Source organism: Netta rufina, assembly GCF_964035555.1.
Source record: "Netta rufina genome assembly, chromosome: 3".
Lineage (NCBI taxonomy): Eukaryota > Metazoa > Chordata > Aves > Anseriformes > Anatidae > Netta > Netta rufina.
The window spans coordinates 51058638-51084900 of NC_140125.1; the positions used below are offsets into that span (position 1 = coordinate 51058638).

Consider the following 26263-nt stretch of genomic DNA (forward strand, 5'->3'; position numbering starts at 1 on the left):
GTAACGTGTTCCTTCTTTTGCATAAGAGGCATATATTCTTTTAAAAGTTTAAAATGAAAATTGAAGAGTAAAATATTGTAATAATTGAAATTACAGCTTGTGTTCAACATTGTGACTGTCTCTAATGGTGCACATGCTCTCTCCCTCTCTGTCCTTCTTTGGGGTGCCCTTCTAATATTTATTTTTTTAAAATGTGAAATACTGTGACAGATAACTTCCCATCACTGATGCACTAATGAAAGAGAAAATTAGACTTCCTTGAGCCTGTAGGATTGAACAAATAGGAGATGGAAGGACTTGGAAGACTCTCAATTGCTGTCCGGGGGTGTTGAGAAGGCTGCGGTATTGCTGCGCTCTGTGGTGGACATGCTGAGGAATCATGTAAGAAACCCTGTGATGGAGAGAAAGGGCAGAAATAAAGGTTGAAAAGGAAGAAACCAACTGAACAGAGAACAATGCATTGCTAAATAGTATTAATAATTTCCCATGAAGTAGATGACTGAAAAAATGCTGCATTAATTAGGAAACATCAGATGTGCTGCGATAAGACCATATTTCTCATTTGGATTCTTTCATTGGCATTGTGTTGGCATTCATAATTGTATGGATTAAAATTATTTCATAATCAAAAGATGTGGCTGTAACAATGTACTGATGTCAACCTGTCATTGGGATGTGATGAATACATAAGTACTTTATAAATGAACAAAACCCAATCAGTTCAAATACTGCATTCATTTAGCTGTGTTCTTACATGTGTGGAAAGTGAGTTATGGGGGATGCTAAATTCTAAGTAGTTTATGAGCTTCAGAAGATGTGATCACACTTCAAACATGCATTTTGTGGAATAAGCTCCCAAAGCAGAAAATTTCTTTTATCGCTGTTGAGGGAGACTATGTATTTTATGTTCTCAAAGAAGTCTTTTCGTGTAATATTATTCATAAGCTCATGCAGGGAATTTCCATAGTGACAAGGAACAATTGTTTTTATTCAGTTTCGTTCTGGTTTATATTAGATGCATTAAGAACATTCAAAATGTTCTTTTTCCTTCCCATCTGCAGTGCCAACTCTGTTCCACAAGTGTGGTGTTCCTGCTTTAGCTCCCGACACTTTTGCTAGTGCTTTGATCGGTGCCATGGCTGTCCAGAGCTGCTTTTGCAGATGCTTTGTGTCTCCACTGTACAACTGGCATTAGCAGTAATATTTTTCTTTCTTCAATGACAAAGTAATTGTAACTCCAAATGATGTTCCTCTCTTGCCTTTCTCAATTAGTGGTATTTAGAAATGTAAAATATTCTCTTAACAGTTTAGTTAGGGCGTTGCTTGTTTGTCTTTTTCTTGTGTGAAAGTGCCAAGCGCTGCTGGGGCAAGGAACGGGCGAAAGCAGAGTCAAGTGGTTATATTAAGTTTGATCATGTTCAAGGTAAATAAAGAGAGAGACTGTTTTTTTTTTTTTTAAATATTTATTTATGCAAATTTATTTATGTAAATAACATCCCTCATCCCCCCTGAAAAATGCAGCTTTTTTGTGTGGTCGTGCTTTGTAGGCCAGTTTGGTAGTTGGACTTGAAGATCTTGAAGGTGTTTTTCCAAGCAAGATAATGGTATATGACTCTGTGACATTTATTGATACTGCTTATTCCAACAAGCAGGCAGCTTGCAGTATGCAGACTATAGAAATTACTTGATACCTGATTTTATCTTACTTCAATGAATCAACCCTCTCTGTAGATCTGTTGTAAATTTATATATTTCTCACAAATGTTGATGTATGATTAGTTAATTTGGAAGTGGGCTAATGGTGTTAACAAGATTCACTGCCTCTAACCAGGCTGTTTAGCAAAATTTTCCAGTAAGTGTAATAAAAAAACATACTAGAGCAGAAGCATATTTTTTTCCTCATACTTTCAATCATTTTGATAATTTATTTTTACAACCTCCCCCCATGCAATGACTTGATTTCTAACAGTTTACAGTATGGCATTTTGTGAAGGCTTGTATTTTTATTTTTTTTTTTAAATCTTAACCAACTAGAAAATAAGAAACAAACAAAAAGAACCAAAAAAAAAAAAAAAACACCAAACAAACAAAAAACAAAAACAAACCCACACCACCTTTCTCCACTACTTCTTCCCTGTCCTTTCTGTTTTAGGTCTCTTCCTGCTTTGTGCTTGGTCTTTAATCCATAAAACTGTGCACTACCTGTTTACACTGCTTCATTTGTTTTAAGCATCTTTTGTCCTATTTCCATTTTGTTCATCTCTGTCTCTTAATTGCTACAGTCCATTGCTGGTACTTCAGAAAATAGCTTACCACTGTGCAAGGAAGGGGCTTTCCTGTGCACTTCTGTTGCATGTAAAAGGTACTTGAGATGTCAGCGCTCTATAAGGACCAGTTTTCACGTCAGTAGTTTGGTTGTAGAACGTAGCTTTATTAAATAATTCACCTGATTTGTTTAAAGGCAAAAAAGGATGGATGACTTGAATTGTTTTTTTTGAGTAATGCACTACAACAATTTGACACTTTCAAGTGTCTGTGTGTTTATATAAAATATATATATAAATATATATATATAAAATATGCTTAAACCAGGTGGTTAAGACTGAAGAATCCAAACTGACACCATCCTTGTAATCTCTTTGTTTTTTAGACTTGCTGTTTGCAACTAAAAACCCCTAAAATTAAATCTTTTTAATAATGATACTGAACATCACAGCCAGCTCTCCTTTGAATTACTGTGTTTACTGATGCAGTCACGATAACCATCAGTTAGGCAGGGAAGCTCATCTGTAAAAGCAGAAACCTGTATTAGCCATAGTTCTTGTTTAGTTGGAGAACTTTATAGTCCTGTTGCTTATCCTTTGAACCTGATTGTACAGATAACTTTTTCTGAAGAGGATCTGCATCATGAGGTCATGCAGTACTGCAAGACTAATGAGGGAATCCCAGGAGTCTTCACAGTATCGTGAATGCATGTAGTACTGTAATACCTTATAGAGCAGAAAATATAGACCTGAAATGAAAGAAGAGATTGTTGGTAAGTCACTGCTTGTATTGAGTCAGACTGAACAGAGACTGTTTTTGTATGGCTGAAAACTATTACTGTGCTTCTTTTTCTGGGTAAGTGGAACAGTATTTTTGAGAAATAGTCTTGCTTTTAGTAATACTGGGCCCTTGGCCCAGTTGCATCTTTTCTTCTTATTAATCAATCTCACTCCACCTCTGTGCCTTGCTTCCAGCAGCTGGAAGTGGTGAAGCTTTTAGCTGCTCTTTTGGCACACACTGCCAGATGGCATTGCAAGGAATCACTGTAGGTCTGTTAGGATGCAGTCTTCCCAGTTTCGATCCAAACATGACTTATATCATTAGTTTCTAAAGAGGCATTTGTATTCCAGCTTGGGATCAATAACGTTCCCCAAATCCTGCGGGCCCTCTCTCTTGCAGGATCATCAATCACTGTGGCTAAACAAGGGAAAGGACACCCAAGGAAACTCTGGTCAATGGACATTGCACATAACAATTATACATTGGGGTAATTGAGACTTGAAAAAATAAAGGCTTAAGTGGAAGCCAGTAAGAGGCAGATGTTTCTCATTTCATTAGTAATTCGGAGCTTAAGTGAACTAATTTTTATGTGCTCTCTCTGTATCCTTCTGTTAATACCCGTACTGTTGTCAGGAGATCACATCTCCTGACCTTTCTCTCACTTGCTTAATTTTCAATTTAGATTAGATCAGATGTGCTGCATGGCCTTATAGTATCCTCAACACACTTGCAAGACCAGAAGTTTGCCCACTGCTGGAAGAATATTTTGAAGCTTGACAATATCAATATTAAATAATGTTTTTTTCTTTGTTTCAAATATTTCCTTTTCAATTTTAATTATATTAGATTAATGCATCGCAGTTTTCACCTGAAAAAGTAAGGCTGGTTAATGAAAGACTCTCAGAAAGTACTACGTTACCTTAAAAAACTCCCAAAGTCACTTCTAATAAGTATATTTACAATACTGCTATTGTTTGCATACCAGGATAGATCTCTATGTGAACTTTTTAGTTAAGATAGTTATAAAACTTTTCCAACTGAAAATGCACTTTTTTAGTTTGAGTTTTGAAGGCCCAGGTATTTGGTTCATACTTAAGGTTGGGAAGCAAATATTTGAAAAGCAAGTCAAGTGTGGTATGGCTTTTTTTTTTGGTTTTGTTCCAAAAAAAAAAAAAAAAAAAAAAATCAAAAGACTAATACAGTTACTTAAACACAACTTTAATTTGAAAGTTTTTTTTTTTTAATTAGGTTTAATGTTTGTCATGCTCTTCCAGTTATTCTTCACTCTAGAGAGTTTGTGCAGAGATTTCCAGTGAGGATGTCCCTCCTGCACCATGCCTGGCAGCTGCAGTTTTCTCACAGGGGGATGCTTGCTGGAGGGCGGTCACAGGAGGAAAAGCATTTTTTCCATCTCTCTCATGGGATTAACCCATCACCCCTACATTGTGATAGCATCAGTCAGCCATCATCACTACTTCTCTCGTAGGAAACAAGTCTGAACAGAATTGAACAGGGTGTGTTTTGGCACTTCAGGTACTCACAGGAAAGTTTTACATTATCTCAGAAAGGAAAATTCACACTATGTTGTAAATTACGGTTAAAACTTCATCTGAAACAGGATGATTTGACCCAAATGCACAGATAAGAGTGCCTAAGAAAGTGCAGTGACACTCTTAGGTGAGAAAGATGAATAAACTTTAAATTCAGCATACCACCTCTAGTAGAGAAGTGTTTTTGATGTGATATGTTTTTTAGATGTGAAACACTTTATTTAGGGTGTTTCTAGCATCCCTAGTGTATACTTTAAATTATACTCATTTTCATGTTGATATTTCTAGGTAACCTACTGAAGGAAAGATCAAATGTTGGGGGAGGTTTCTTTTAATATGGCAATCTAAAGCTGCGGTCTACAATCTTCTGATATTCCATCATGTTGTTGGCATTAGCTTAGCAGGTGCAGATACACCAACACGAATTACTAAATTTCAGTCTGTTAAAGAGACTAAGACTATTTTCAGTTACTGTTGCCATGTAGAGAAAGAGCTGTGAACATAGTAAAGCCACTTGCAAGTAATTTAGAAAACATACTTTGTATTCTTTCGTTTTTTATTTTTTATGAAACCTTAGTATATGCAAGTACAAGTGCTACACTTGCCAAAAAAAAATGAAAAGAAAAAAAAATTTAAACACACTTGTCAAATAATTAGGAGATGGCTGTGGAGGAGAAGGGAAGACTCCTTTCCCAATTTAATCATGAGGGAAAAAAACAAGCTCATCCTTGCTCATTTTAGCTGGGATTTCAATATCCTGCTTATGGTTCCTGCTTCTGTATTGATACAAGACCATAGCTCAAGTCACTCAGACTAAACAAGTACCAAATGATGAAAGTGGCATTGAGATGATTGCAAAGTAGTTTACAGGGGAAAAAAAAAAAAAAAAAAAAAAAAAAAAAAAGTTGTAGTGATAAATTCAAGTGCAGTTGTGGTTTTGGATTGTGCAATTGTGCGACCTTCTTAGATTGAGTGTCCTCTCTATTTGAATGGTTTATAAGAAGAAGCAATTTATAGCAATGGAAAGTTGTATATGCAAAATGCATCTTTGCTGAAAGTGTAATTCATGTTCAATAGAACCAATATAGATCTATTGTGCACAAATGGAGTGATGACTCTTAGAATTTTTAAACAGAAGAAAATGAATCTAGAGATGTTCAGAGAGATACTTAAAAGTTCTTATGACAAATGTACGTTTCACCACTTAAATCAACTACTGATGCTACTCTGTGTCAGCATATGCTTCTTCCCATTGATTTCTAGTGCACCTTAAAGGGTATTTTATTTCTTTTCAGAGTAGTAGAGTACAGTTATGGTACAACTGATTGCAGGAATTTTCTGCATCATATATTTAACTATCCCATTTCAATGCTAAAGGGGAATTTTTTTTTTTTTTTCCAAAAAATGAGCAGAAACACTAATCCTTAATAGTAAACAAAGTAGTTTTAAAGGTTAAAAGCTCAACTCCTAGCTCTAGCAGCAACAAAATGCCTTTTTTTCCCCCCCATTATCCACCTGCAAAGTGGCACTGTTTCAACTCGTAATTTTTAAGTGAATTTAATTGTACAAATACATAATAGGTCGATTATTAAAAAATAGTTAAGATTAATCTGGTTAGGCTGTTAATTATCAGCAGATTTCACTTCAGCTACAATAATGTACCTTTAATCAGAAAGAAATAATGAAACTAGTAATAGCAAAGTCTCAGGAGTGATTGAAAAGCTTTGTATAAACAAGGTGGTAATTTAACCCCAAGTTTTGGGGATATAGTATCTAAAATGGATAAAAGACTTTGTAGTAGACACTACTTCAATCAATCATCTACAGAACCTGTAGGTTTTCACATTTTGAAAAAGTATTTCTTACTCAAAAATAGCAATAATTTCTGGATGTTTTGCATATTCAAGAATACTTCATGGAAATGAATGATAAAATAATATTGTGGTTGGTTTTGGATTCTGTTGATTCACTGCAGGTATGTGCTAGGTTGGTGTACTTTTCAACAAGAATTAGCTTTTCAATTTGTACTGAAATCAGTCATGTAAGACCACATATGATGTCCAACAGAGGCTGTTTGGCCACTCTTGCTGTGAAGAATAGTGTAGCTACTGTCAGTACAATGATTCAATTTATAGGTTGAAGGTGTGCAAGCTCAATTGCATTCCTTTAATACCTGTTTGTGGATCTGATCTGCTTTTCCAGTCCTCGTGGAGCTTACTCACCGTTGAGATCTTAGACTACCAGGCTGCGTTTTTTTGGGGGTTCATTGTCCTTACTTTTGGTCACCAACTCAGAACATGGCAGTTCCTGTAACTCAGTGCTGAGAAGTTTCTTGGTGCAGTTATTTCAACATATTTTTTTTTTTTTATTCCCCATTTTTTTTAATGCTGCAATACTGAGCATTGTTTTTCAGGTGATTGTGATAAATATCAAGAAAAGCTTCGGTTGATTTCTGGTGTTTCTAAGCAAGTACTGATTGAGCACTTGTTTTCCTTTTTCAAATATTGCTGCTATTGTTCCTGTGGATTTTTTTAAATGGCTGTTTTGAGAGCCAGTTAAAAAAAAAAAAAGTAGTGTTTTTGGCAATGGCAGATGCTTATCTAGGCACCACTGAACGCATCTCTCCATCCAGAACATCAGCAGATGGTGGCATGGGAAACGTGGTACTCATTAACTGAGGTTTGTGCAGCATGGGTGTGATGTTTGGACACTTTGATTGCATCAGGACAGCTGTGTATCAGCATAACCATCTTCTCCATCCTGAAAAAATAAAACAACAGTCAAAAAGGCCGTGTGTGTTCAGTGGATATTGGCTTATAGCAAGTTAACAGTCAGTGCTCTTACTGTATACAGTGTCACACAATGGTACTTGCAAAAGTATCAAAATGTAAATTAAATGCAAGAAGAAATTGCAACAAATTTTGAACACTCCTGCGTTTTTAGAACTTCATTGTTGAAATGTGTAAATCTTAATGAACCAGATGCTTGTTTGGTAGGTTTTGTTAGTCTTTTCCCTCAGAGTCCTTTTGTTCTTGAAATTAGAAGATCTTTTGGGACAGTTTCACTTTTTCTAACAGTCTTCTACCATAGCAGCAGTCCTTACAGACATACTGAAAATGTAGCAAATAAATCTAATTTTGGTTCTGAAACTTTCATGAACATCTTATTCCCTCATCTCCTTACTTAATAAAAATAGCAATAGCAATGGATTCTACTATCCACAGGCATCAAAGTACTTTGCAGATAGCAACTAATTGTTGTTGCCAAATTGTTCTTGTTTGGTATAGTTAACAAAAGTCTTGAACGCTGGAAGCTAACCTGAGATATCACAAGAGCTCCCAATAAAATAATGTCGAGCACTGAAAGAGCAAGTGTCAGTCATACTTCTGTCTCCTCTGTCATTTCTTTTCTGCATCCTGTCACCTAGCACCTTGTTTAACTCTCTTGCAAATTGGTGTGGTTGTGTGGTGGTTTGTGTGTTTGAAGCGATGGAAATGTAAATTGTCAGATGAACTTGTCTGGTGGACTGTTAGCTGGTGCCCTCCTCCCCACCGACACTTAGATTTTGTACATAATTATAGACCAAATATTCCATAATTGCATGTTTTTCAGATGATATTGCTTTCTAGCCTACAAGCTGATATAAACACTGTTTTCTTTCCCTGGCAATCGTAGGGTGTTTTTTTTTTGTTGTTGTTTTTGTGTGCCTGTTTTTATTACTACTGCTTGAGCTGGTCTGAGATCTGTACAGCTTTGCTCTTTTTTTTTTTTTGACATCTTTAAGAAGTACAAAATCTTCAGAATTCACAAATACTGCTAAGTGTGCTTCATAAAATAATGATGGCCCTCTCTTTTCTAAGAAGGATTCTGGTTCTCCCTTCATTTCCTTTATCAGTGTCACAAATACTATTACTTTTAGTAACAAACCCAAACTAATTCTAGATCTGTGGGCAGTTGATGCCATTTTCTTCAGTGGCAAAACAAAGAAAAGAAAGTTTGGATTTTCAATGATATTGCCAAAGCACAACACAGTTACTTAAATATATACATATATATGTGTATATATATATATTTAATGAATATGGCCCCTTTATGGGAGTCTGACCCATGTAGGGTTCACTGATGCAGCCTTCAGGCATGGGTGTTAGGTCCCATTTTGTAGTGAGTACTTCTGGGCCTGGATGGTGCCTGTGGCATGTCACTTAGAAACGTGGCTGCTGCCTCGGCATGTAATAATGTGTCTTGGTAACAAGGAGCCCTGTTGGGCTGCTTTACTATCCTCAGAGCACTGGTTGTCTTGTTATGTTCAGGCTGAAATAGAAATGACTGGTGGGAGGGTCCTGTACACACTGGACAAGACGTTAAAGAAAGCTCAGTCAGTCCTGTGTCGCTAACAAAAGCTGCAAGAACATGAGCTGAACTCCTATCAGGGCTCAGGGAAGCCAAGTGGAAGCTTAACTTGAGACACATTTATCAAAAGCCTTGCATCACTGAATTCACTGCTCACAGATCACCTTTGTTTCAAATGAGCTTGTCTGCAAATGAAATGAAACTTCATAAATTCCTTTTTTTTGGCAGAATTAAGAACCCATTGAGCCCATCAGAGCGTGGAATTGCCAACCTGCTGCTTCAAGCACCATGCTTTTTTCCCCTCTCTCTGAAAGATGGTTGTGTGGTTGCAGGTGACATTGCAGAATAGAGCTTAATAAAGGAGAAGAACTGTCCAAGCTCTGCTTTCCTTTCTCCTTTTCCCTCTGCCCAAGGTGATTTTTAAATGCCTTTTTGAGTACACCATGAAGGGGAGCAGGCAGCAATTATTCCTTGTCAAATTTATGGTTACTTGATTATTTACATCAGCTGAAAGAGGCCAAAATCAATGGGAGCTCTTTTGTGCTAACAGTGGAACTTCATTTCATCCCTGTCAAAGACCTGATTTGCCTCAGCAACTGCTCTTGTCGAAGTAGGGCACAGCCACTTTCCCTGAAGACCTCTGGCCAAAACTGCTAACGCTGCTCTCCTCTCCTCTGTGCCTAGACAGACAGAAGATGCTTGTACAGAGAAAGCTAACTTGAAAAATTAAAGAATCATGAATTATGTCTGTTGTTTTTCTCGTAGATCCTCTTAAGATAGCTTGGGCTCCGTGCAAGTGTATGAGTCTTGAAGCTGAATGTTTTAACTCTGTTGGCCCTCCTGAATCCCCCCTCTGAGAAATAAGTTATTTTGTGTTTTCTTTTTTTTTGTTGTTGTTGTTGGTTTTTGTTTTGTTTTGTTTTGTTTTCTGTTTGTTTGTTTTTTTTTTTAGTTTTCATCCTTGGTCTTTTTTTTTTTTCTTTTTTTCATGGTACTCTGTAGAAGTTTGCTGTAAATGTTAAGCATCACACAAACTGTGAAAGGACTTATTTTAAGTTATGTTGCTGTTCCTAAGGAAGCTATTTTGTATTTTGTTTGGTGAACATTGTGTAGACGTACTGCAGCTCACCACTTCCATCAGCATGCATTGGAGCTGTCCGTGAGCACGTCTGATGGTGCACTACCTGCTACTTCAGCTTACTTCTACTTAAAAATCATTGATATTTATTTAATTATGCCTGTTATTTTTACTGCATGGTGTGATCCAACATTATCATGATTTCTGTAGGGTCCTGACAGGAGCTCAGCACTTCTTCATTCAGGTTCAAATCTGTGTCTTCCTCACCCTGAGAGGGCAGCAGCCACCGCAGTGCCTGGTCCCTGAGGGAGCCGGGAGACCCAAAGGTACAGCTTCAGCAAAACGCTGGAGGAAAATGCACAGCACCTCACAGGGGAGAGATCGCTTTAGCAGGTGTTAGGTTGCAGTAATAACAGCAAAGGCTTCTTTGGTTTTGGAAATGTCTGACACAGTAAAAAGAAGCATTTGTCATTTGTGGTGACATTTTGGAGCCATAGGATGTCATTCTTTGGTGGGCTTTATTTCCTCACAGGCAGGCTTTCACCTGTTTGTTTTAGCTTTAGTTGTATAAACACTAGGCTTTGCAGAGATGCTTATCGCCTTTAAGGTCCACAGTCCCAAGGGGAGCTGCAAGTACTCAGCACCCTTGACATGATCCAAGGTTGGTTTTTAACAAATTTGCTCCTTTGCAAATCTGTTCCCTTCTCACATACCCTTTATTTTTTTTATATGTGGGTGGGAAGCACAGAAGAAACAAAAACTGTGTACAAACACATGGATGTTGTTTGTTGCTCGGTAGTTAGAGGGGGGGGGTCAGAGAGCAGTTTGCAGATGGGTTGTGATGACGGTTCACAGCACAGCACCCACAGATGCCAGTGACCTGACAGACCTATTCTAGGTTGAATATCAGACCCAGGCTGCTGTGTCTGCTTATCTCTCATTTGCTTTTCAAGGAGAGGATAGCGAAGCGTGAAAGGTAATAATTTTCATCTTTCATTAGTACGCACACAGTCAATTTTGTGTGTTTGTTTTTGCTGCTGTTTTAAAGTAACCAGAGAACAGTAATACAGCTCAATGTACCAGACAAGTTGCTTCAATTAGGAGCATGTTTTTATAAGTGAATGTAGAGCAACCAATATATATGCTGAAGAAGGATTTTGGAGAAAAATGCAACTTACGCATTTGTCTTGTTCTGGCCTGAAGTTTTAATAGCTGTGTTTTATCAAATATGCCAGAGACACTGGGCTCTTCCTCAGCTGAATGGGTTTTGATGTTTTCCATTTTCTCCTCCCGACATTCTTTCATTTTGCACAGGCTGCAGTGAGTTACCTTTTGCCATGTTGAGCCTTTCACATTATCACTGGATGGCTGATTGGGCACAAACTTCTTAGGTGGAAACTCTAGCACCAGAAGAGACCTCTCCTGATGGGGAAATGTGAGCATTTCAGTTCTCAGCCTTCATCCACAGCGATTCTCAACTGCGTGCCAGGAGTAGGGAAATGCAAGGGACAAGTGCCTTGCCCTTCACTGCTCTTTGGGTCGGTGCATTTGATGTGCACGCTCGCTGCGGGTGCTGCCCAGCATACCTTACTGGTCCTCTTGCTCTTTGGTGTTTGTGTTGCTTAGGAAGCCCATTTTAGTACATGTTTATTCCACACAGATGAACATGCAGTGGGTTCTCCCACCCCCACAACTCAATGGAAACTTTTTCTGTTAGATTTTTCATGCCTGCTTCCCTCCTCCTCTCATCAAGCCTTTAAATATGCAGGAAGGCCAACAAGATTTGATCCTTTATGGATCAAATGTTAATGCATGTGTAGTGAACTGGTCTATCTTTTTCACCAGCATGACTGCCAAGTGCATTATTTTTATTTGCATCTGCAGTTCTGAATTAGCCCTCAACAAGGTCGAATCTTTCTGTAAACTGCAAGTTTTTCTTTAAAACAAAACAAAAACGATATGAATGAATGTAAAGCACTTTTTTGTTTTGTTTTTATATTTTCTTTAATTTTACTGCATGCTGGCCAAAACTTTTCAGTATGAAGCATTTCTTTGTGAGGTTCTGAAATAAAAAATCAAAAACACTTTGAGAAGCTGTAGCTGATTAAAGCCAATGTGGGCAGAGTTGCTAATACTGTAAGGTGAACCAGTGTGCTTGTGTCCTGGTGAAGATGATCTCACCTTCATGCTGCACTTTTATGGGCGAATCCTCAGCTTCCTTCCTCCAGCACAATCTCAGGCATTTCTGAATAGAGGGTGGAGTCCTTGGCTTTAAATGACAGCTAAATGAGAATAAAAACATACAATAATTCAGTGGAAATGGAGCTTCTGACCAGCCTTACATAAAAAAAAAAAAAAAGCTGAATAAATTTGGAAAACCTATTTGTTTCTTTTAAAGTAGCTAGTAATAAAATGGGGCTAGAGAAGCCTCAGGCACACTATATTTTAATAAGCTTCTTGTTCAAGTCAAAGCTAAAGCTGCAGTTATGGATAATGCAGCTTACATTTTATTTCAAGAATAAAGATTATATTATCATAATTTCAATTTTAAATGCACTTTACTTTTGTCAACAGGCCACTGATAAGATCTCTACGTGAGCCTCTTAGTTGACAAAATGGCACAGCATGCAGAAAGATAATAAACCTTCTTCTGTGAGGAAATTTGGTTCAGTGCTTTAATAGCTGTAGTCAGACTGGGTGTTTCAAAAAGAAAAGTGCTCTTGCAGCCGTAGCACTGAGAAGCCTGGTGGTAAGTTCCAAGTTCCTCTGTGTGAGTGTGCTCAGAGCACGTAATCATCATTATGTGCTCTGTTTCTTTTATTTCTTTTATTTTGTTGTGTCTGTTAAACTTGCTGAGCTCAGAATCAGGTCTGGGATCTTGCCACTGAATGTGGAGTTTGACCAAACACCTCCTTGTCTTTCCTTCATATTCTACTGAAAAAAAAAACAAACAAACTTGAAGAGCTCCACAGAATACTGAAAGGCAAAAACAAACAGGGGAAAATACACCAGAAAAATAGAAGCATGTTGCCAGTTTAACACGCAAAAGAGGTAAACATGAATTTGTGGCTAGCAATCATACAGCAACCTTAAAAGAAACAGGGTAGGTGCTGTTCAGTAGTGCTTTTTTGGAAGTTGCATATAAACAGGTGCTTCATAGTGAGGCTTTATGTTCTTCTCCCTCTGGTAAATGTTGGGAATCATTTTAAGAAATTGAATTTGTGAACAATTAAAAAAATAATAATAATGGGAATGGAGAGCAAAACAACCCATCTAAAGCAAAGGATTGTTGTTCAGCCGTTGCAACGGTGAACTCTTTTTTTTCTGTTGGAGATGCCAGAAGGATCAGCAGCATGACACGAAAGGCTGTTCTTAACTGTTCTGGTGCTTAAAAGCATGTGGTATTCCCTTGGAAGCCCTTAGATAATGGGTGCTAGAAGTGTTAATGTGGGGATAAGATTTTAAATCCAGCAATAATAAAACGTACAGTGACTGGCTCCCCTGATGCCTTATGAAAAGTGAAGTCTTATATTCTGTTCTTAAATTTTAAGGTCCTTGGGTGAACCTTCTCTGTGCTTTCAGTTTATAACTGTAGTGCTTTATAACTGCTTTATAGGCTTATTTTCATTTAGAAGCAAAGGCATTTTTAGCAGGATCTGAGCAACTTGGACCTCTCATTTTTTTTTTCCTTAAACTGAGGTGTTGTGTTACATTTTTTTGGTCTTTGCCTCACAGATTTAAAGCAAAATTAACTCCTTTCCGATTATATCCCTGTGTAACAGGATAGCTGTCATTTGTGTATTGGAATGAATGCTCCTTCCTTGCAGTTGAGTTCTAGGCAATGAATGTGAAAAAGATTCTACCCATTTTTGTGTAAGGTACAAAATAGAATAATTTTATTACTTAATAGTATTGAACATTTGTGATCCTTGATCAAAACTTAGATTTTTAAAGGCTTTTTACATTAGCTGTACCACATACTGATTTATCAAGTATTTATGTACCTTACCTACTTCAGTTTTTTAAAGAAATGTTAATCGTACAAATGTTCTTTTTATGTGTTCATTGAAGACAGATAAGGAAATTAGATAGGACATAAAATAGAGAATCTAAATAGGGAAAATCAAGTTATTTGAAAAGTTCAGAAACAGAAAACCCAGTGAATCACAAAGCATCTAATTTTACTCCTCCTCTTTATACATAAATTAGTTGAAGTTCTGCTTCATGACTGTTGAACACGGAAAAAGGTAGTCATGTTTACTTGCCTGTTTATTTGCCTGTTATTTACCTTAAAAAAGACAAGCTTAGTTTGCCATATTTAGTAGTTGTAAAAGTTGTCTTGCTGCCAAAAACCTAATTTCATCATGCAGTCACGTTGTCATGAATTGGCCCTGTGATGTATATTTATGACTATTTACTTTAAAGTTAATACATCTGTCTCATACATCTTCTAATCTTTTGCTAATGATGCATATTAGTAGTGCTATCTTCCATTCTCTTATCTTTCTACCTTGCTTTTGAGATTCTGATGCTGGAGAGAGAAGTTAAAAATCAAGAGGTAAAAAATGAGCCAGAACTTGCACTTCGTGAAAGTGTAAGAGCGTTTGTTATGATCATGTTGATGGCTGAGATCACTTTCAAGTTTGTGAGCCTTTGTGACCAAAGTTCAAGTGTGAATTTCCTAGAAATTGCAGACTGTGTATTTCTCTTACAGTCTCTTCAATCTTCAGAGTATTGGAAGTGCTAGAGATTTCGCGCATCGTGTCTCTAGAGCCAAATGCTGTTGTGTGCACTGTATTTATAGTGCCAAATCCAACTCCAGCAGCAGTTTGGAGTGAGGGCATGAGGTGTGTTTTGTTGTTGCAAAAGAGCTTTTTGCAGAAAGAATGAAACAAGGTTCCCCAGGAGATCCAAGCCTTTTTTTGTGACTAATCACAGGTCTGTAGTGCTGGTTTGATTTTTCTGGCCCACAATGATGTTGAGTTTTAAGTCCTAATTGCTTGGTGTCTGCTTGATTAATGGAATTAAGCTTAACTATTTTCCTTGTCAGTAAAGCAATTACTGACTTTGGTAGTAACTGGATGAGCTACTTTCTCTTGACAGTGCTTAACCTTGGAAGAGGATTCTTCCAAGGTCAATATGATGAAGAGCATTCATCTACCTGCCCTGTGTGCATAAGGGAAAGAATGTAGAATACAAAGGAAACTCAGAGCTAGATACGTGCTAGGAAACTAAGTGGAATGCAATCAAGTTAGTTGGTCAAAAATATGTGATATTTCAATTCTTGTCTTAGTTTTGTAGCAGTATTTCTCTATAATCCTTGCTAGCTATGCAAATTCGTTATTACATCCAAATTCTTTCCAGGATAAAGTCAAGATGAGTGTCTACTGCTAGAGCAGTAACTAGGAGCTTACTCCAGGGAACAGATGTGCCAAATATACTTAATAGGATAATATTCAAAAAGCAGAAATACAGCAGGTATAAGCACAGTGGGCTCAGTTATGTCTCCTATAACAGCACTGTTGTAGGTGTAGCAAAGAAGTATGCTGTGGAGCATGGATGCCTGGAGGCAATTATAAATTTAAAAATCATAAAGCCTGCAGGGTACTGAGGAGTGGGCAGCTGAGCGCAGAAAAGTATTTGCTGCAACTTTTAAAAGCCACAGTAAGTAAGGTAGATTCTTACCCTCTCATTCCCTATTTAGAAGTGCTTGCAATAAGCAGATGAGGGCTTTAAGCAGCACCTACAGCATGGAAAGATTTGTGTGCAGGAGCTGTGGAAATTAAGTTCTCTGCACTCTTGTCCCTCATCCAGTCTATTTGTGGGGTGTTCTCCCATCCTTGCACGCTTTGCGTAGCTTCCTTGAAGCACCTCACTCCAGAAGAGCCACAATTGCAATTTAGGCGTTACTTTCTGAAACTTTCAGTTATTTCTGTTCTCTCTAAAGATGTTGCTGATCAACGATTAGGTGTGTTGTCAGCTTCACTGCTATCTTTATACACTGGATGTGGTAAAAAGGAATATAATTTATTCTAGTGAAATTCCGTAATTAAACAGTTGGCTTAGGGAATTATTGCACAGTTACTGAAAAGAGTCAATACTCTTTCTGAGCTACAACATTTAAACCCTCATCTTCTAATGAGTTCTTAGGATTTAATCCCATGCTTTGAAAATCAGTTTAGATGAAGACAAGGCTGTCCTATGGTATCAGTTATAAGGTTTTTAATGTAAAACTTCCACCAGGTATTTTTCTTTATCTACTCCCAAAAGTTCAGTTTGGTTGGTGAGGCATTGTGGGTTTCTGTTGTGATCCGCTATTCACAGCATGAAAATATTTATTTTAACTGTTAATAGGATATCCCTGTAATCAAGGGCCATTTGTCTTTTCTTTTTTTTTTTTTTTTTTGGTAAACTTAAACGAACCCCAATTTTTGGTAAATTAAAATGGAGTGCCTTCATATTTCTTGCCAGATTAGAAGATGGACCTCCTGTGCTTTGACAGAAATACTTAGTATATGTCCAATTGCTATATCCAAATGAGTAATTTTCTCATAACTGCTATTCAATGGTATGTTAAAGTTGATAAAAGCACATTTCTCTATAAATATGTTATAGCAATGCCAACTTCAAAGACAAAAAGTTGGTTCAGGTAACAAATTACTTATTTTGTATTCTTTAAATACTGGAGATGATCATGCTAATGGTTATGCTAGAAATTCAAATAGCCTTTTTTGTTATTATTATTATTTTTTAATGCAGCAAAGGCCAGCCAGTATTGAAATATAGAATTAAAAGTTTACAGATCAAGCAAATATTTATGGCTGAGATTAGAGGATTAGAGATCATACTGGATGGGGAAGAGTCCAGTTCTCTGTGGCTTTAGATCCAGGTGATGGCACTTCTTCCTGCAATATAAGGTTGCTCAGTTAGCTGGGAATGTAAGACAAGGTAGAGCATATAAGAAAATATGTGGAGACTGTGTAAAAAGTTTGTAATAGGCTACTTATCCTTGCAGCATGGCAAAATGATAAATTATGCCATATAGCTGTAACGGCACTGTATTTTGTTTAGGTACTTGAGTCTAATGCCATTGCTTATAAGTAAAAAAGACTGCAGTATAGGCTTTGAATGAGATTTTGTATTATTATTTTTTTTAATTATACTTGGTGTGATTATTGCAAGCAAGTGCAGATATCTTATACCCGAAGAGGAAAAACCAGGAGAAAAGGCAACTAACAGTCTTAGGATGAGACTTCCTCACCGAACTTCTTATAGACTACCAATCAATAGGAGCATTTTATTCAGTAACCAGTAGTATTTAGGAAGGAACAACCTGATGATGAAATCCCTGCCTGGCATGAAAGCCAGTTTTCCTCCATTCTGCCTGCTGCCTCCCTCATTTTGTCAGTCAGGGTCAGCATTAAAACCTTCACGTTCCGATCAATCCCATAAGTGAATTCAGGTCTCAATCTCTTGTACAGTAAATTCTGCAGTGGCTCCATGCCTGACATGAATGCTGTAGTTGTACTTGCCTGCATATTTCTCTTTAATGTCTGATGTAGCTATAGCTCAAGTATGGGATATTTCAGCAGGCCTGTGTTCTGAACACAACTTTGCAAGTTTCTGGTTTTAGGGATGCGTACCTCTGGGAACTGCAAATAAATTAAAACATGCAAGTGATTTATATTCAAATCCAAAAAGTTAGAAAATCATAGCTGATTCATAAAGCTGAATGCTATGTGTTGCCCAAAAAAGTCAAAAATAAGAGGAGAAACCCACCAAAAAGTTCTTTACTACTCTTTCACAGCAGGGTAACATTGCTTGTCCCCAGGTCTGCATTTCCTTATCTGGATTTTTAGCAAATTTTATTCTGGGGATTTAATGCCCTGCCTCATACCCCATTTTTTGAGGAAGGCCACAGGCTATCTGTACGTTTCCAAGGAAAACCAAGGCATTCCTCTTTAAGGAGGGGAAGAAAAAGTCAAACCAGTACAATGTTTTGGTCCCATGCTGTAGGAATATTGCACGCAATTTTTTATCAGGATCACAATCACCACTGCAATAGATATCTAAATTAAGAGGAAAATGGGGCAATCATATTTATGTGACTTCTGTCTTATTCTGTTATTTATTTCTCTCTATTGCAGCACGTTGGTGTGTCCATCTGTCTTAATGGATTCCTGGTCCTCGGGGTGCTATGTCAGTGGGGTGACCTAGCTTCTGGCAGAGGTTACCAGCAGGGCTGTGCTGGAAGAGCTCTCCTTAGAAACCCACATGTTGGGTTCAACTGGTACTGAGCCTCAGCATAGGGAGCGCTTTGCTGGAGCTGTGCGTTAACTTTGTAATGTAAATGCTGATCTGCTGCAGAAGGGAGAAGGCAGCTCTCCTTCCTAGTCTGATCAAATTGACACCATGCATTTTGCAAGGCAGGCGAAAATACCACAGTGCTTTTGAACAAGTCAATTCGTTGTGATTCTGCCTGAAGCCGCGTGTCTTGAGTGAAACGAGGGTGTATTGATTTGCTGTAACCACCTATTGACCTCTGCATCCTTCACATCTGAATCGCACAAGAGGGAATGCTATTCTTTTCATCTTTTTGCTGTTGAGTTATGTAAGATATATGTATGCTCTGTGTATATCCGACCTGGTTAATTCACTCTTAAGATTCATGCTCCTGTTTATTTTTCATTTATGTTCTAGAAAAAAAAAAACACATTTTTCCACCTTTAGTTTGTATTCCAAAGTCAATTTGTGCTTAGCATGACAGTTTTCTTGTTCTTTTGCACGTCATCTCAAGTATGAAGCAAATCCTTTACAGTGTCTTTGCAGATACTTAATTTCATTTTTCAGAGATTATCTGTGTGAAATCTGGACTTCAGAGGTGTGAGATCATGTGAAAGTCAATTGGATATTTTTCCTTCCAGAGGGAACGGAATAACTTTTTTCCTTTTTTTAGTCAGTTTTGATTTTTTTTTTTTTTTATAAGTCAGACATTGATTCTCTTTCTTCACTTGTGTGCAGTTCCTTAGCATTCAGTTACTTCTGGATTTATACTTGATAAAAAGTTGTGGGGGAGGAGGGGGGTTGAATAGGTTATTTACAGTACTAAGTTTTTAGATGTACAGTTCTGTTATTAGTTTTATAACTTCTTCATTAAGTCTTGCTAAATGAGGAAGCTCTTAAGCTTGGATTTGCCGGGCATGCAATTCAGAACAGAACTCCCCAAACCAGTTGCGAGCAGTCACATAGTTGTAGCTCTGTGTCACAGTCTGCTGTGCTGACCTTCCTTTTTGTACTGTTGGTGAAAGTGAAAGCTTTTTCAGCTGATGGTCATTGCATTTTGCAGGCTGCCATTAGTAACATTACTGATGGACAGAAAGTACGCTTAGCTGGTTATATTACTTTACCCAGTTTTACGTTATTATTTAAGATTTGTGAGACAATGCACCAAATTAGCACAATATCAGTACGTAACAAAAAGTTCCCATGTATGTGATCCTCTGCAGCAGTGTCTTTAATGCATTAGTAGTATATTATTCTTCAGAAGGGTTTGAAATTCCCATTTGTAGACCTCAGTATCTATAAGAGTATTTGGAAGGAACAACATCAGTAACATAACAGAGTTTCTGCTCGTTTCCATCTGTTGAAGATCAGGTATTTACATGAGGGCTCGCGGCGTCAGAATATGAATTTCTTTGGACTTCAGCACTCAAATATTTCATTCGTGTATGAGCTGTAGTTTTCACTGTAAGATTCCATTTTCATCACCAGCAGTGGTTGTGGAGTTACTTTTACAGAAAATAACGACAAATGTGATCAGGAAAATGTTGGTAGTAATCACAGAATCACGGAATTGTAGGGGTTGGAAGGGACCTCAAGAGATCATCGGGTCCAACCCCCCTGCAAAAGCAGGTTCTCTAGAGCAGGTTGCCCAGGTAGGTGTCCAGACGGGCCTTGACTTTCTCCATAGAAGAAGACCCCACAACCTCCCAGGGCAGCCTGTTTCAGTGCTCTGGAAAATTACATAAATAGTGTAAAGATAGATGTCTTATAGCAAGTGTTGTATTTCTGGAATTTGTGATCCAACATTGGCATATCTACAGAACTGCTGTCATTGTAGATGCTGTATTAAATATTTGTCAATGTAGAGATTATTTCTTCTGTATTATTTTCTTCTCCAAATGCAGAATTTCTCTTCACTACATGCTGCATTGCGTTTTCATGTGAAAGGGCCACTGCAGAAGTCATTTGTTTATTCAAAGCCGTTGTACTGGGAGCATAAATTCTATTACATTTTACAGAATTCTGCAGAATGGCACCTATCCAGGGCATTTTTGTTTACATGTAGCAGTACTGAAAGACCTAGAATATATGTTTTTTGATGGTAACAGAAAATTGGGAAACAAGCTATCTAAGTATGAAGCCTGAGAGTAAAATTAATGGGAATATTTAAAGTCCTGAGTCATGCAGCCTCATTATAATCCAGTCTAGCACCTATTTTTTATGTGTACTAGCACCTCTGAAATCGATTTAAGTACGGGTTTCTTTCTGTATTTCTATTTTTTTTCTCTGCTAGAGCAGTAGAATGAATCCTTATTGTAAAGGAGAATTGGAATCTAAACTTTGTCTTGCAGGAAGACAGAGTGAGTCTCAGACAGACTCTAGTTAAGTCACTCTTGTAGAATGGTTTTACTCTCTCACTATAATATTTTTTACTTTTGTTGTTGTTGTAAGTGGTTGATTTGGAAAAGAACAGTATTTGAACATGATTTTAGATGCTTTGGTTTCTGACAGGTGTTTTACATCTTAGTAGGGTCTATTACAGATCACTAGTGAATTTTAAATGAGCCTTTTTTTTAAGGAGGGAAAAAAAAAAAAAAGATATTTTATTAGAATTGACTTTATGACTTAAATATTGAATGCATGCTCTTCTCGCTGGCTGCAGCGGAGCACCATCAAGACTGGGTAGCCTAGAGTTTTGTAAGGTGTGATCTAAGACTGGACCTTGCCCTTTGCTTCTGTGTATTTTTGTCTTAATTTTACTTCCTGTAGGAATGCACTATGCTTTTGTAGAGAAGGAGAAGCTCCTCACTTGCCATGTGGCACAAGTCACACTGGGCATAAGTAACTCCTTGCTGCATCACACAGCTGGGTTCCACATACAAGCTGCTGCACTGCTCTGCAACATCTGCAAAATTATCATGGGAAAGACAGTGCCCAGAGGATCAGCTTTCAGGGATTTGGGCAGGGTTGATTTTTTAATTAAAAAGTATTTCCTAATGATGAGAGGGGCAGACTGACAGCATTTTGCCAGCAAAGGAGGTAAAACTGCACTACCATGGCATGCTCCCCTAGATGTTCTGCTGAAGTTTACGAACTCGAAGTTCAGACTGTGTGTTAGCTCCTACTGTGTGCTGCAAATAGTAGTGGGCTGTTGCTGGTCAGTGTTTTTGTTCTGTGTTGTTGATACTTGTATAAATAGATTTTGCTTAAAGATGCTGTAGCAAGATCTTGCAGGGCTGCAGCTGCCTTCTTGCTGCCATCATCAACTTACAAACCCTGGGTAAACCACAGAGTTAGCAGCCCTGCAAGATTGCTAGTCACTTATGAGTCTGTAGGTTTTCTTTTTGGGTTGTTGTCTGATAGATTTTTGTGGATTGGAAAGAGATTTTTAGAAATTCTAAATTAAATATATTTTCTTTTAGATAGGATTTTTAAGTCTTCGAATGGGAGGGGGGAGGCAGTTCTCTGTTCTGTACTTTTTAAGGGAAGTGTAGAACAAAGAAAGTAGATCAGAAACTGAGGCTCCATAGAGCACTAGCTGGTCTTAGTCACTAACTGGGAATTTCGGGGGGAAGTATCAGCAAATAAACATTTCACAAATGTTAGAGTGTGTGCAACTGAAAGAGAACATTTATGAGATTAAGCAATGCGTGGGGCAAATAAAATCTGCAATTGTTGCAGAATTGACTGCTGTCGCCTTCGTAATTGGGCTTTTTTCTTCCATAACCAGTGGAATATATTCAGTCAGTTTGTCTTTACCCATCAGCAGGGCAGCAAAACTATTCCAGTTCTGCCTTTTTCATTTGGAAAACTTTTCTGTTTATTTTGCAAGCACTTCTGCAGTTTGTGTAATATGCCCACGCAAATCATGCAGACATGCAGCGAAGCACAAAGTGAAAATCCATCTACTGCCAGGGTGCTTGTTTTCCAAAGTTAATTTTTAAAACCCCAACCCATGCTGGCTATATCAGTATGATCCGATAGCTGAGAATGATTTTAAAGACCATTTTGTCATTAGTGGCTCTATTGGTGCTTCAAGTGACAATTCGGTGAATTAAAAGAGAAAGTAAAAGCAGCACATGATTCCCATATGGCCATAGGAGTAACACTTGTACCAGATTTTGCAAGAGATCAGTTGGTTTGTTTTTAACTATCCATTCTCTCACTTGCTGGCAACTACTGCTGAAACTTTTTTTTTTTTTTTTCCTTTTCTCTCAGTTGAGTAATGTGTGGTTGTACGGAAGGCATTAATAGTAGCTTAAATAGGCCTTCACAGGCACACACGCTGTTTCAAGTGGGAATGATTTAAAATGGAGTGATTTCCTAGTAGCCAGCCTCCGGGCGTCAGGTTTCCTGCTGAAAGGCCGGCGAAGGCCTCCTGCGAAAACAAGCTGCATATGGCAAGCCCTGGGTCATGAGGGAGCCGAGGAGGCTTTTTTTACAGCCTCACAATCTGTTTGGTGACAGAACAGCCACTCTCCCTCGCGGTGGGAAGGGAGAGGGCTGGGTGATGAGAGGTGCGTGAGGATTTTGGGGCCAGGGCAGCCGCAGAGGTGTGGCGGTGGCTTTGCAGCGGGGAGGCCTCCGGGAAGGGGGAGTGTGCTTGGCTGCGGAGCTGCACGAGGGCTGCTGGAAGGGAGGATGCTGATTAAAATAATAAACAAATGTCGGGGATAGATTACCACACGGCTGTCAGAGCCGCCAGGACCAAAGGAGGAGATCCCCAGCGAAGGCTTTGGAGGTCGCAGCATGATCTTTTGCTGGAGACTTTTCTTTTTAATATTATTGACTAAACGAAGGAAGTGACTTTTTAGATTACTTTTTACGGGCCATAGCTGTTCTGTGGTGCGGCATCCCCGAGCAAAGCGGGCCAGGCGAGGAGGCTTGGACGTGGCCTGGCCATCACCACAGCAACAGCAGCCTGCTGGTGGCCTCCTGCCCAGCCCTGCTGCCGTGCGCCCTGGGCTGAAGCGTGCCTCGTCCCACTTCGACTTCTCTGAGAAGCTGGCTTTTGGTGCTTTCTAGAAGCAGAAGTTTCTCTGGGGATTTTCTTTTTTTTTCTTCCTTTTTTTTTTTTTTTTTTTTTTTCTTGAGAGGAGCAACATGGAAGGAGTTGCTCCTCCTCCCCACCCCCTGCACCCACGGCGCACCAGCAGAGTATAGCTTCTCTTGCTCAGGGTAATTGAGAGCAAACGTTGAGCTTGTGGCCTGCCAGAAAGCCCTTGGAGCCTGCACGCCATTGCTGAGGTGAGCTGAAGGCAGTCCTGGCCAGGCGTGGGGACGAGCAGATCCCCACAGGCCCCATGGGACCAGGCTAACCCCTCCAGGAGCATCACCCAGCATCAGCGGCTCAAGCCCGCTCACCCAGCCCCAGGGAACGAACGGGGACCAGGGGGCTGCTACAATGGTGCTGTGTGAGCTGCCCCTGGGGGAACATCGCCTGAGAGAGGGCCACACGCAGGAGCTCCCAGAGACGTTTGAGACTGTATAGGTGGAAAAAGAGAGAAACCTCTCAAAGGCGACGGACCTGGCTTGGAGGACCTCCCGGGAAAATGTAGGCTTCGAGGGACACTTGATCATGATTGGCTTGAACTTCAGCTTACGTGAGTTGCTGGCAAAATTTGAAAAGGTATGATGCAAACGTTATGTATATTTGGTTATGGCTTTGAAAAGTGTGCAGCAAAACGGGCAGGTTCACGTCAAATTTGGGTGTTTTTCTGTGTTGCTGTTAAGGTTCTCATGGGATCCCTGTTTGAGCACCTCTCAAATATGGAAGTCTAACGCTTCTTTCCTTCTCCATTTTAGGTCCTACTGGATTAGTTTTAGAGCGTTTGCTCTGATTATGGTCATCTTTATCTTTTTTTTTAAAGGAAATTATAGAAAAGTTTGGCCTTAGCTACACTAAGAACGTACGAGAGCTTTCTAGGATGCTTGTGACTTTAGTTCACTATTGACGTAAAGGAAGTGCTCTGTGGTTTGCTGTTAGATTTAGTTGGATGCTATCGTAGTTAAATTGGAAGATCTCTTGATGGCTTTTATGAGTAGAATTACTTCCCAGGAGTGTACCACTTTTCCCATCCTTTCATCTAGTCTTGTGTTCTGTCTAGTTGTTCTCTCTTACCAGGAAATTCGGTAACAATGATGCTGAGAGGCAGGAGGCTTGGCTTTGTGGTGATTGCATTGATTAGTGAGAGACATGAGGCTTCTCAAAACCAGATTGTTTTCATCTAGTTGACAGCACTTCTGATGAAACCCAGACTGTACATTTGCAGTGATCCTTAGCTTGGCTTTGCTTATTATATTTTCTGTTGTTTTTTTGTAGTACATTTCTCTTTACAAACTTCCTGTGCCATGCAAGTCTTAAAAAAACTATACGTGGTAGTTTGTTTACTCTTTGATTAAAAAAAGTTGTGATCACACAGCAGGAAAGCAGATTGTAAAGAATGATTGTGGCTTTCTATCCTAAAGATCAAAATTTTAATATGGCTTTTTAATACAAATCAGCACTGGACACCTGAACAGTGGTGTAAAGGATAGGACTAAATGAACCTAAATGCCTCATAAAACACAATGAAGCTAGAGGTGTTCTCTGTTTTGGTTTGTTGTAATGATTTCAATGAATTCAAAATCATAATAATCCTGTGTTACAGAAGACTGTTATGAACTGGTTTGGTGCTGTTTTGTTTTCTAAATTCTAAATGTTTTACTTTCTAAATTCTTCTGTTTTTCCTTTATTACAGAAGCAAACTTTGAAGCTAATGAGACAAATACTGTTCATTATCCCTTGAACATGACTTTTTTTTTCCCCCCAAAAATAGCTATTAATAATAGGTGAAAACATTTGTGACAGGATTTTATCACTGTGTGGGACACTTTCTCCTCTCTTTCCGAGCCTGTCAGCTGGGCTTCACTGTTCTCTGGTAGTTGCTGCCATTTGCCTTAGAGACTAGGACACATACTGGAGTTTTGAGATGCTTCATGACATTGTTAAGACCCTAGTTTTGAAACAGTGTTTCTATTTTTTGTACTGTACACACAGTGGCACTTGCAAATCCCATGCGCTCTCCCTTGTGACTTTGAATATTTGTCTTATTTTGTGTCAAAGGAATTGTTTGTAGCAATTCTTCAACAAAAGCATATCTTGTAGGTCTTGCAGCTGCCACGGTTTCTAGCTTTAAGGTTACTGTGCCATTTTGGCGTCTTGTGGTGAAGTTTGTAATGTGATGTAGGAGAAAGCTAACATTACAGAGGTGGTAAACTTCAATCGCAAATTCTAATCAGTGCTTATTGAGCAAGATTTTTTTTTTATTTTTTTTTTCTCTCCCCTCCAGCAAGTTTCCCTCCTTCCCCTCTGCTTCGTTTCTCACTCACATGGTGCCCCCCACACCCATCCTGTTCTTTCTTACTGAGGAGTTTGCTGCCAGGAGAAACACCATTATGACAGTGATCCTGGCTTGCAACTTGCCTTTAACTTCCATGAATACGTGTTGTAAGGAGAGAATTGCGAGTGCTGTTACTGTGGTGGTAATGCAGAAGCCAGATGGCATTTGCAGAAACTTGCACGACACTCCCTTCCTATGCAAAGGGAGAGCCGCGTTATACTTGAGTGGGCAGGGCTGCTTTGGCTTTGTTCAGTTTGAATTATGTGACTGCTGGAATTAGTATTAATGGATTTATGATGCCCCCCAGATGTTCAGTCAGTGCCATGTGATGGAGCCACAGAGGTTGTCAAACACAGGCTGCCATTCCCAGCCCTAGTGAGTGCGTCACTATTCTTGTGATGAAAGGAGTCCTTACCCACACCGTGTCACCTGGGAAGGTATTATCCATCTGTACAGGCCGAGACAGCTTTTTGAAGCTGCTGTGCAAGGCTTTTGGTAGTTCGAGCATGTGAAATTTAGATGTAAGAATATCCCAGAATGATTTCCCTGATTTTTTTTCCTCCTGAAATATCGAA

The 26263-nt window shown here is 38.8% G+C and overlaps 1 protein-coding gene across 3 annotated transcripts in view; it reads left to right on the forward strand.

Moving 5' to 3' along the window:
- UTRN (utrophin) overlaps nt 1–26263 on the forward strand; it is a gene marked incomplete at its 5' end in the record, with an annotated part of 369309 nt that overhangs the window by 202476 nt on the left and 140570 nt on the right. The window contains one exon of one of the 3 annotated variants that reach the window (XM_084284599.1): nt 23843–23935. The exons of the other annotated variants lie outside the window; for them this stretch is intronic. Within the exon in view, the coding sequence (XP_084140725.1) occupies nt 23885–23935 (51 nt within the window). Of the gene's footprint in view, nt 1–23842; nt 23936–26263 lie in introns of those variants that run through there. 3 annotated transcript variants of the gene reach the window in all.